The sequence below is a fragment of the Mustela nigripes genome, chromosome 13 (assembly GCF_022355385.1).
Source record: "Mustela nigripes isolate SB6536 chromosome 13, MUSNIG.SB6536, whole genome shotgun sequence".
Classification (NCBI taxonomy): Eukaryota; Metazoa; Chordata; class Mammalia; order Carnivora; family Mustelidae; genus Mustela; species Mustela nigripes.
This window is the reverse complement of record NC_081569.1, coordinates 66898207-66910315: the sequence shown is the minus strand read 5'-3', so window position 1 is coordinate 66910315 and position 12109 is coordinate 66898207. Positions and strand designations below refer to the sequence as shown.

The 12109-nt window shown below is 36.0% G+C and overlaps 1 protein-coding gene across 5 annotated transcripts in view; it reads left to right on the top strand.

Annotated features, from left to right (window-relative positions):
* CEP152 (centrosomal protein 152) overlaps positions 1 to 12109 on the top strand; it is a 91253-nt gene that overhangs the window by 65456 nt on the left and 13688 nt on the right. For 4 of the 5 annotated variants that reach the window (XM_059372780.1, XM_059372777.1, XM_059372775.1 and 1 more), the window contains 3 exons: positions 3393 to 4043; positions 7002 to 7143; positions 10999 to 11166. In XM_059372780.1, coding sequence (XP_059228763.1) covers positions 3393 to 4043; positions 7002 to 7143; positions 10999 to 11166 — 961 coding nt within the window. The remainder of the gene's footprint in view (positions 1 to 3392; positions 4044 to 7001; positions 7144 to 10998; positions 11167 to 12109) is intronic. The other variant, XM_059372779.1, reaches the window with a different exon arrangement.

The following is a 12109-nucleotide window of genomic DNA, read 5'->3' as shown; positions in this document are numbered from 1 at the left end:
AAAGGAAAAAAGAAAAACATTTTAAATAAGCACATAGGGGAAAGCAGGGATATTTTAGATCTTTACCATAATAACTCAATTTTGGGACAACAGACGTAGTAGCAAAGATAGATAAAGTAAGTAGATAAAATAGGTACAAACATTTAAAACATTTTCGCTTTTATAATTAAAAAAAAGTGACAGGATAATAAAAAGGAAAATGAAGGAATTAAACATGGGAAACAATGGGGCACCTGGGTGGCTCAGTCATTTGAGTGTCTGCCTTTGGCTCAGGTCATGATCTGAGAGTCCTGGAATCAGGACCCCACATCGGGCTCCTTGCTCAGTGGGAAGTCTGCTACTTTCTCTCCCTCGGCCTGCCACTCTGTCCGCTTGTGGTCACGCGCTCTCTTTCTTTCTCTCTCTCTCTCTCTGTCAAATAAATAAATAAATAATCTTAAACATGAGAAATGTTAATACTAATACACGATAAAAACAATACAAATTTATGAGAAAAACAAGAATCTGTGGATAAGTACAGCAGAAAATGAACATACAATCTTCATAAGAAGTCCAAATAACAAATTTAGGGTACTATTTTATGCCACATGTGTAAATTCTGTCTTCTTAATTATAATACAAAAGAATACATTGCAGTATTAAGTACATACTGTTGTCCCAATATTACAACCATTTTGGAAAATAATATGTGCAACAGACATTGTGAATTTTTCATATGTCATATTTATAATCTTATTCCACAGGTTACTTAGGGAAATAATTCAGCACAAATAGACTGTTCTAACATTCTTCTTAAGTTACGTGATAGTACACACTGGTGCTCATTGCATTATTCTCTATACTTTTTAGTAAGCTGACATATTTCAAAAGGAAATTTAAGAGGAAGAGAAAAGGGAAATAATGTGAGGACGTGCATGTGTTTCAGAGCTCTGAAGTCAGGAATTATGAAGTTGGGTAGAATATAGAAAATAAAGTAGTCAAGAGATCTTTCCTTAAGAACTAGAAGACCTGGATATATGTAAATGCAGACATGCAGAAATCAGAGGACAGTGTGTTAATTCTCAAACTTTAGCTGGCATGAGATCCCCCTGGAGGGTTTGTTAGAGCAGATTCCTGGGCTTTTTTCCTTGAGATTCTGAAATGGTGGGCCTAAGAGAATCCTGAGAATTTGTGTGTCTAACAGACTCCTAGGTGATGTAACACTGCAAGTTTTTAGAGCCACTGGGGTGTAAGCAGCACTCTTCTAAATAATTATTGAGCCACAAAACATAATGTTAACGTCTTGTGGATCCTTCCTCCAAACCAAAGAAGGTGAGCAAGGGCCAGTTTCATAGCACTGGCTGGAGGGTTCTTATAAGGTTAGAATGATCCTTCAAGATCTGTAAAAATTTAAAGCCAGTTTGTCCAGAGTCCAACTTTGACCAGAGTCAAGGTGGTTCAGTGGTTCCTAAACTTTAGCTGCACATTAGAAAGACTTGAAACAAAGCATCATGAAGGCCCACGGAGGGTGTTGACACAATGTGATTTCTGCCCAGTGCTCTGAATGTCAAAGTGAAGAGGATCTTTTAAAAAATACTGTTGCCAGTCTCCCATCCCCCAGGCTCAATGTTTTAATGGTACAGGGTGTGGCCTGGGTATTAGGATTTTTAAAGACTTCTCAAGTGATGTAATGTATAGCAACTATCAGGAAACCCCTGAGTTGCTTAATGCTGTCAAATTTGCTTTGCACCACTTCATGTGAGAGGATACACACTTTTGATGAGGTCAACAGGTCATCCAAATTCTGTAGGATCTTCCACCTCCACCAAGTCACCTGGTAATGATTTTCAGGTATCCACGGTGACAAGCCTGTTTTCCCTTACAGCACTCTTTAAACATGTTTCACATCACTACTGAATTATCCTGCTGGTAGCAAAAGAATTTTGCTGTACATTCTTTTGTAAAGCTCATCTTAGATGGTGGGTTCCCTTAGAAAATTTAAAATACAATTCAAAAATTTTGATTTATGTGCAACTCTTCAGGAATACATTGTTGAATAAAGGTTTATAACATATTTAAGAATTTTTTAGTTGAAGATGTTTGCTAAGATTATATAATACCTGAAAACTTAGGAAATAACCCTATTTCAACAGCCAGAGCATACATTTAGATAGTACTGATTACTACCAATCATCACTGTCCAGGCCAAGCTTTTGGAAATGCTTGCTTTAACACATATGCTTTTGACATTTTTGAATTTATAAAAGAGACTTAAGGTCATTATCTGATCTGCACCTTATGAGATTAAGGTGATTAATCTCATATTATATACAAAATAGATTAAGTGACTTTTCTAAGGCCATGCAGCCAAAAGTAAGAACGACATAACATTTATTGAGTCCTTATCTGCCAGGCTCTAGACTAAAGGCTTCAAATGGATTTTTTTTTTCTTTTGTCATTTATTCCTAACAAAATTCTGTCAGGTAAGCATTATAATTGGTCCCCATTTTATAATTGAGGACCCTAAGGCTCAAAGAAATTGAGGACTGTGCCCTTGATCCCACAGCTGGTCAGTTTCCTATGGTAGTGTGTCCCCAGAGCCTGCCCTGTTAAGCACCGTGCTAGGCAGCTCTCGGCAGCCAGAGGTGGGGTTAGAGCCAAGCTTTGGCTTTTTGGTTCCCTAGGACTTCTTGGTTATGTACTACTACTCTCTGTGATCTGCTAGTCTTCTTATTCTTTCAGAAAATTAGATTAATGAGTAAAATGACTTTTTCTGTCTGGTATTGTCATTTAATGAACTCTGTTAACCACTGTGCTTCCATTAAAATACAGTTATATTTGTCTGCAAGTTATGCAGGTATATGTTATAGATTTCTTTATGTGGCTTCTTTTGCTTTATGTAAGAAGATATTTCATTTGCCATGGACATAGATAAAATTTGAGGCTACATCTGTGTAAGACTAATAGGAATTTTTTTCAGAAGTTAATTTTGGGTAATTGTATAATTACATATATTTGGGGTCAGTTTAAATTTCTAGTTCTCTTTCAAGAAACTGGTGTTTTAAGACAAAAATACTAGGTCATTTAAAATGAAGAGGGGGCACCTAGGTGGCTCAGTCATTTAAGCATCTGCCTTGGGCTTGGGTCATGATCCTGGGTCCTGGGATGGAGCCCCGCATTGGGCTCCCTGATCAGTGGGGAGTCTGCTTCTGCTTTTCCCTCTCTTCCTCCCTCTGCTCATTCTCTCTCAAATAAATAAATGAAGTCTTTAAAAAAAAAATAAGGAAAGGATCTTAGGTTATAGTATATAGGTATATTTTAGGAACAATTTCTTATCCCAAATAGTTACTGTAATTTTTTAATTAATGAGGAGATCACAAAGAATTTTAAATGTGCATTGTTATGTCTTTTAGATATCATTTGCTATTTCTGAAGCTAAAGAGAAATGGAAAAACGAGCTTGAAAATATGAAAAAAAGTGGAATACCTGGAAAAGAATTGGAAGAGAAGATTCATTCTCTCCAGAGAGAGCTTGAGTTAAAGAATGAGGAAGTCCCTGTGGTTGTCAGGGCTGAGCTGGCAAAGGCCCGGAGTGAATGGAACAAAGAAAAGCAAGAAGAAATCCACAAAATTCAAGAACAAAATGAACAAGATTACCGGCAATTTTTAGATGATCATCGAAATAAAATTAATGAGGTGCTTGCGGCAGCCAAAGAAGACTTTGTGAAACAGAAAACTGAACTACTTCTTCAGAAGGAGACAGAATTGCAAACATGTCTAGACCAGAGTCGTAGGGAATGGGCAGCGCAGGAAGCCAGGAGGATCCAACTGGAAATCTATCAGTATGAGGAAGACATCCTCACTGTACTTGAATTTCTCCTGAAGGACACCCAAAAGGAACATGTCAGTGATTCAGAAAACAAGCAACTCTTGGAACTCGTGTCAACTTGTTCTTCAAAATGGGTGTCTGCCCAATATTTTGAAAAACTAAAGGCCTGCATACAGAAAGCTTTTCGAGATCTCCTCTCCCTAGCTATAGAAAATGCCAACTCCGAGTGGGAAAAGGTATGTTCCTGATAAATGAAAAGCACTATTAATAAATATCAGAGATGATTGTAGAAGTCGAATATGGTCTTTTTTCTTCCTTTCTTCATTTTACAGTTTAGTAGACATGAAACTTGAGTTTTTAGCAGTGGTTTAACAACTTTTTGTAGTGAATCCAGAGGATTTCATTTCTTTTTGCCAAAAAGCTTTGCTTCTTCATGGTGCCACAAATATGAGACAGAGCTTTTAGGCTGTAGACCTTTTTTTCCTAAAAAATATATGCTGTCCTTTGTAAGGGCCTGAGCTTTGAGAAACTGAATTAACTCTCATTCCTATTTTTGTTTCTTGGGCATGGGCACTTCAAGAAATATGCATCATATTAAACTAGGGTTTCTTAAGAGCTTCTAAAGAGTTTGGAAGCCTGTTTCTTGCCCTCAAGGAATTTATGTCACAAAGGCAAAAAAATGCCAACCAAGTACAAAAAATGTAGAACAAGCAGTTAGAAGTATGGCTCACTCATACAAAACTCTGAAGCCCAGTTTTGTTGCTCTACTATATCTGTGCATGTAGAATGAGTTAATGATATTCTTTCAGTTGTCTAAGTAGTCTCTGATACTAGCTTTTAGTTTTGGTGAAAGATCTGATGATTAAAGAAAGGAGATATGCATGAAAAGTCTAGAATGATATGTAGCCAGTTTCAACATTTGGAATTAGAGGTAGAAAAAAATGCCGATATTATAAGTTTTGAGAACAGTCATAAGAGTTAAGTTTTATTAAGATACCATGATTAATGATTTTCAAGGCAGGATTGAACATTTGATAGTAATACTTACTGGAAAGTTACAAGCTGGGAAAGAAAATCGGAGTTCCAGTCCTACACTTGAGGATAATTACTCTGTTACCTGCATAACTGGTAACTGCCAGTGTTTTGTAGGGTATAAATGACACGGCTTGGACTTTCTGCCTCCTGTGTTTGAGATAGTACAGAATTTTATACCCAAAAGTTACCTGAAAGATCAGTTTACCCCATCCTAATAGTATCCCCAGTTGATACTATTACTCTGATTTCTCAGAGATGTGAAAGCAACCAGTTAAGAGTTGTTTTCAATGTAAAAATAACTGGGCAAGATCACTTCCCATGAATAATGGTCGTAATACTTAATTGAAAAATTTGGAAAAATAACTAAGAATTACTTAGAGCGAGTGTTAAGGGTGAGTAGAGATGAGAAAATCATGTTACGTGCTTTCTCGTTTACTTTCCCGAAAAGGCAATCTCTGCTACAAAGATCAGGAAAATATAACACCTTTTTTCTATCAATATACACTCAATTCTGGGGTCTCTGTATAGGGTTTCTGATTGTGCTAGCAGTGTTAAGATCATCTGGATGACTTAATGTTGCTCACATGCCTATGGAGACAGAATCACATAATTTGGTTAAGAACTTAGACTTTTGTGGCTTTTGTTGGGTGGGATCAGATTCTTTTCCTGAAAAAAGTGTGACTTTGAAATGCCTCCTCTGGCATTTGTCATAGAAGAATACTGGATTGTCTGCTGTTCAAGATCTATCCCAGCTCAGGACCTTGAGGTAAAGCAATGATTGTAACCAGTGATTGTAAGTTTGCAATATAAGTGCTATTAATATGAAGAAATTATGAATCATAGTTTATTAAATTTGTCATTTTTAGAACTGTTTGTGAAAATTAAACCAGGAAAAAATAATCAGTACATATAAAAAAACAAGTCCTTGTTTGAAATAACTTAGATGATCAAAAGTTTTTTAAAATGGACAGGATGCAATCAGATAAAAAATGAAGTTTCCAAGAAAATTAATGCCTTATTGGAATACATTAATACAATTGGCCATGATGGGGGAAAAAATGCAAAAAGCAAAAATATCAATTGGAACAGAATTTTCAAACAAATTTAAGGATGCTTGTTCTGTCTTTCCTTACCACCAATGACAAGTTAAAACTAAGACAAGAAAGTTGCTGCTTCTGCTATTTTTGTGACCTTGGCTTTTCTCCAATTTTGAGTAAAATCTGGAAACATTGGCTACCTTAGCGTTCAACTTTTATTTCTCCTTTTGGCCTCAGCCTCATATCCCCTTGATTGCCTGGAGTTTGCATTTTCTATGTAACTGCTGACCTCTGCTTCTGATGCACATTGTAAGTAGGTTTTCCAACAGCCAGTTAAATGGGTTTCTTATAATCAAAACTGAGGCTTCTAGAATCAAGCTGATATGTCGGTTTTAAGTAATTAAACAAGGTGCCTTTTTCAAGATCACCTGTTCTGTTCCTTTGGGATTTAGTAGTCATCTAGAATCTAAAAACACTGCCTTAAAAGAATGTTTCACCATTAATGGTTTTAGTAGCTGTATTGCTATAAAAGGGACTAGAACACCGAAAGTGTTCAGTAAATGTTAGTGAAGAAATAGTTTTGTGCAAAATGTTTAGGTTAGCTTCAGTTTCTCTAACTTTGGAATTCAACAGAACTTCCTTGTAAGTTGACAGTATATATTAAAGTATTTAGAAATGTAACCTACTATATAAATGAAACTTTAAATTTGTGGGAGACAAAAGTTTGATATAGTTTCTGAGTTTGACCTCTGCTGCAGTGAAAATATCCTAGATTTCTTTTTTTTAAAATATTTTAGATTTCTAAGAACAATTGTGATTTGACCACATAAACCATTAAAATATCTTAAATTCATATATATGTGTGCAAACTATATCTCCTATCTGTCTCATAGTTGGCCCACCAGACTTCTGTCAGATAATGTTCTAATTTGAAAATTATGGTCATGGTAGACTAAGTCATAGTAATGACAGTATTCCTGAAACACCCTAACAAAAATACTGGTGATGGTTTAAGCAAGATTTTTTTCAGGCAGTGTTTTTATGTTTTTAATATGATCATTTTAAATAGAGAATTGTGTAAAGATTTTTACATGCATTAACTGTGAAGATACTCTTTTTCAGAGAAATATGGCCAAGATCTCTAAGGATCCTGCCACAGAGGTCACTGGCAGAGGAGACCCTGGAGTCTTGGCAGTCCTTCCTGCACCTACTTTTGGATGCTGTGCTCAGGCCTTGGCCTTGCAAAAAACAGAAGCAGAAGCTGGTAATGGGGATTTTATTCCTACTGGTCTTTGTTACATTCATACTCACAGTTGCAGAGGGTTGCTTTGAGGATAAAAGGAAGTCAAAGATGCATGCAGCTTTTATGAGTGGACAAGTGGTAGGTAATATTACTCCTATCTAATCTGTGTCTTCTCCCTGGATTTCATTTTGCATTTAGGAGACGGGGATGCTTTAGACCCTCTTAATTCTATTTTTTCATGGTCTTCCTGCCCTTCATAAGTAGTTCTTATTATAAGGAGAAGAATGAGAATTTAAATAGAACAGTCATGTTTTTATTCCCTGGCTTTATTGGGAAATCACAGGTTTCATATAAAAGAATTGCCAAATAACTGGGACCTTTTTGTTCATGTTATTGAAGTTATTTCAACCATTTTTTAATGGAAATCTTTCTGAAGAGGTGTTTCCTGATTTGTGAGTTTCTTGAGAGCAAGAGCAGTGTTTTATCTTTTCCTCTCCAATACATGGCAGAGTGAATGTGTCCTTGAATATTTGGTAAATTAATAGCTTAACGTTTCCATAATGACTTAGAGTTGTCATTATGAAAAAGAATTACTGTATTGTCCTGAAGCTCCTTGACATATTCAGACCTCACTGAGGAGTATTGATTGGGCTTATGTTGCCTAATTGCTGAGAATTCTCATCTAGGAACTGACATAGCCTTTATTAGCTCTCCTTTTCAAAATACAGATCTCTCACAGATTGCTTCTGCCCTCCACAAACAAACATGTACCTACTCTTTCTGTTTGTTACCTGCTGTCTCTATTGCAACCTGGAAAAGAACTGCGAATTGCCAGAACAACTCATATGTACTAGGCTAATAACCTTAGTTGCCACCATTTCTAATTTAGTAATTAATATTATCAGAATTTTAGAGAACCTCTGCCTTTCCTAAGAAGTAGGTTAAGAGTTATTTTCCTGATCATCCATAAGTCCTATTTCCTAACTTCTAGATTCTGAGTAGTTGAGAATATCTTATTGTTCATTAGGTATATGGGAATACTACCTTAATTTGTATTTTGTTTCTTACTTTTCAGTGTCATTGTATATCTGTTGTTTTTATTTGGAATAAACAGAGAATTTTTTTTTTTAATTTATGAAATGGGTAGCAATAAGTTACATATTATTTGGCTTTGGAAAGCCCTATCAATATGAAAGGCATTTGTTTTTACTTAAGACAAAACAACAAAAAAGATTTTTCTTCCTTTAGTCTTTTTTCCCTAAAACCAAACACATTAACCAATTCATTAGAAAAGACTAAATAATCCAAAATATATATTAATTGCTATAGTCCTTTATAATATTACTTCCAGAGAGCACCATTGTTAACCATTTGATTATAGTCTCCTAATATCTTATCATTTTTAAAGTAAGTTAAATATTATGAAACACTTGATACATGCACAGAAAATATGTAATGGACATGTAAGTTTGGAAACCTAGCAACCAGGAGCCCATTCTTTGACTTAAGAACTAGAGCGTCACCAGTACTGTTGAAGACCCCTCTGTGTTTGACCACAGTTCCATCCCTGTAATTTCCTTACAATCCAGGGTAACAAATATTCTGATTTTTAAAAATTATTCTCTTGCTTTTCTTTGTATTTTGACCAAATACAGGTATCCTGCAAAAGCTATCGTTTTGTCTTCTAACATTTTAATAATATTCATTGTAGTCTTTGTCGCTTTTTCCCACTTACTAGCAAGCTTCTGATACTTGTCTATGTTAATGCATGTAGTTCTAGTTGCTGTGTACTAGTCCATTCCATGAATATACTATAATTTAGTCTCTTGTCAGTGGGCGTTTGCCTGGTTTCTAGTTTTACAACAGTATCTTAAATAAAAAAATATAAATGCTGTGTATGATACCAGTGTGATGCTTCATTAATTCTTTGATGCTCATGGACATAAATGGCACCATTCAAAGGAAATTAAAGTCAGGAAAGAGCTAAGAATAATTTTGCTGAACCAATGATTTTACATTAAGTTTTTGGGTATGGGCTTTTGATCTATGCCAGTTTGTGTTCCTACTTTATTATATCAATTATGTTAATAGTAATAATCTATTTTTGTATCATTTTTGCATATAATTTAAATTTTGCAAATTCTGTATATTACTAATAGCAATAGCTGTTACATATTGTATGCTATTCTCTGCCAGGTACTGTGCCACACAACTTTTATACATTTTGTACCTTTTGATAGTTTTAAGTATTTTTTTCATTTGGAGACAATTTTAAACTTACAGAAAAGTTACAAAGGTAAAAATAGTTACAAGTAGCACTCATCTATCCTTTACCTAGATACATTTGTTAATAACGTTGTATACAATTTTATATTTTTCTGTGCTTATGTGTATGTGAACATTTCATTTCCTTTCCTGAACCATTTGAGGATATTATATTCATTGTGCCCTTTTACCCCTAAATACTTCAGTGTGTATTTTTAAAAAATAGGAATATTTTTCTTTTATACCTTAGTATAGTAAATTAAGCATTTGATAAATATTGTATTGACCTGTTTGGATTCTAATTTTGTCAACTGATGCAATAATGTCTTTCATTATTTTTCCCCCTGCAGTACAGGAATCTGTCCAGGGTCACGTACTACCTTTAGATGTCGTCTTTCTTTAGTCTCCTTTAGTCTAGAATATTTCCACAGTCTCTTTTTTACTTTTATGACATTGACGTTTTTGAAAGACTTATTCTCCACTGCTCCACCCCTACCTCCGGCTTTTGGAAGAACTTTCCTCATTTTGAGTTTGTCTGATGTTTCTTCACAATTAGATTCAAGCTGTGTTTCCTTGCCTGGAACGCTGCATGGGTGATGTCTTATCACATGTGGAGGTGCACTGTGTCCATTTGTCTTATTGGTGACGTTCATTTGAACACCTGGTCATAGCGTGGTCCATTTGCTTAAATGGGTACCTCCCACCTTACAACTAATAAGTAATCTGTGGGGAGACACTTCTAAGACCATGAAAATGTCCTTCTTATTAAATATTTCCCTTCTATTTAGCAATCATTGATGATGCTTGTCTGATTCAGTCTTCACTGTGGTGGTTGCAGTATTACAATTTTTCTGGCTCTAGACTTTCCTCCACTTTTACCAGTTGGCACTTGGAATGTTGCTATAATCGTGAATCCTCCTGTTAGTTTGTGTGCTTATTTATTGGTCTGTCTTTTTGTTTATTTATCAATCTGTACATCAGTCCATCTACCTACTTACCTATCAACTTCACCTACTTACCTATCTATCTATCCATCTATCCCATTATGGGTAAGATTATTGATATGGCTCATGGATTTTTTTTTGAATATTATATTATTCAGTAGTATACTTAGTGTTCAGATTGCCCCATATTCAGCTACTGGAGCCCTTTCAAACTGGCTCCTTTTTCCTTGTGACATTCCTGTATTTTTCAGGAATCTCTGGCATTCATCTTGTATATATCCCTGTCCCGATACTGGAGCTAGGCGTTTCTTAAAGATTCGTGGTTCCTTTTGGTGAGGAATGGTATTCAATACCAAGAGCTGAACATTATGTTTCATAGCAATTTTTAAAATAGATGGTATTATTTAATTTTACATGTTAAAAAACGAGGTCTCACATTATATAGTATGCTCTGAGCCACACTGCCAATAAATAGTATAAAGAAGATCTAAACCCAGGTCTGTCTCTCTTAAGCATCACGTTCTTTTCAGTTGCACTGTTACCTTTTTTTAGTCAGGTCCCCTGGTTTCCTTCCTTCTTTCGTTCCTTAGTTCCTTTATTCCTTCTCTTCTTTTTTAGTTCTTAGTCTAAACTGATATAAAAGTTTGCTGTCATTTAATTTTTGCAGATAAGAAAAAGATCCTTGAGATTAAAGATTCATGCTGTGGACACTGCTTCCAAGAACTTGAAAAGGCAAAGCAGGAATGTCAAGATCTGAAAAGAAAACTGGAGAAATGCTGTAGGCATCTTCAGCATTTAGAAAGGAAGCACAAAGCTGTAGTGGAAAAAATTGGAGGTTAGCATTTAAAGTAGCACTACTACTGGTATAAATCTCTTTGATCCTTGAAATGTTCAAATGTGACATTTTAGTTAATGTAGGCCCCGATTCTCTTTGAGGATTAATGTAAACTAATTTGGACCTTGTTTTTACTGACCAAATTATTATTCCTGAACTACAAAGAGGAAAACTGGAGCTCTAATTAAAAGGTCACATTCCTTTCTTCCTTTTTGGACTGAATAGATATTGAGTCCCCAGTATGTGTCAGGCAGTGTTCTAGGCCCTAGGAACACAGCAGTGAAGACATCTGATGGAATTCCAGTTCTGCTGTAGATGAACAAGACTCTTGTTTCCTTCCTTCAAGAAGCTTATCATCAAGTGAGGAGACCGAAAAACTGTCTAATAAATAATTGCAGGGCCGAGTGCTCCTGGCGGTATGCTTGTGTAAACTTGGCAGAAAGGATATGAGTGAACTCTTCCTGCTATTTGAGTTAAGGAGGGCTTGACTAGACCTGGGAAGATGAAGGCGTTTGCCAATGAGCACAGCATTTTAGGCAGAGGGGAAAGATGTGCACAAAGACCTATGGGCCTGGTCTGACATCCTTCTAGTCCATTCTTCACAGTGCTGTCAGGGAGATTGCCTGGAAGGGATAGCTTCCAGTATCTCCTCTTGCCCTTCTGCACCAGGGAGGCTACTGGGCTGCTTTACTCTAGTCACTTCTCTCCTGTGCTCTCCTGTGCTCTCCTGTGCTCTCCTGTGTGCATTTGAAGTCGTACTCAGATTGCTGAGTGGGGCAGGAATTGTACTGCTGGACCTTGCATACAGTGTTGTCACACTATCCTACATCTTATCCTTTCATTATCATTTGGCCTAACTCTTCCTCATCCTTTAAGGTTCAGCTGAGAAAGATGCCTTATCTGCAGAGCCCTTCTTGATTTTCCCATCTGGGTTATTTGGGCT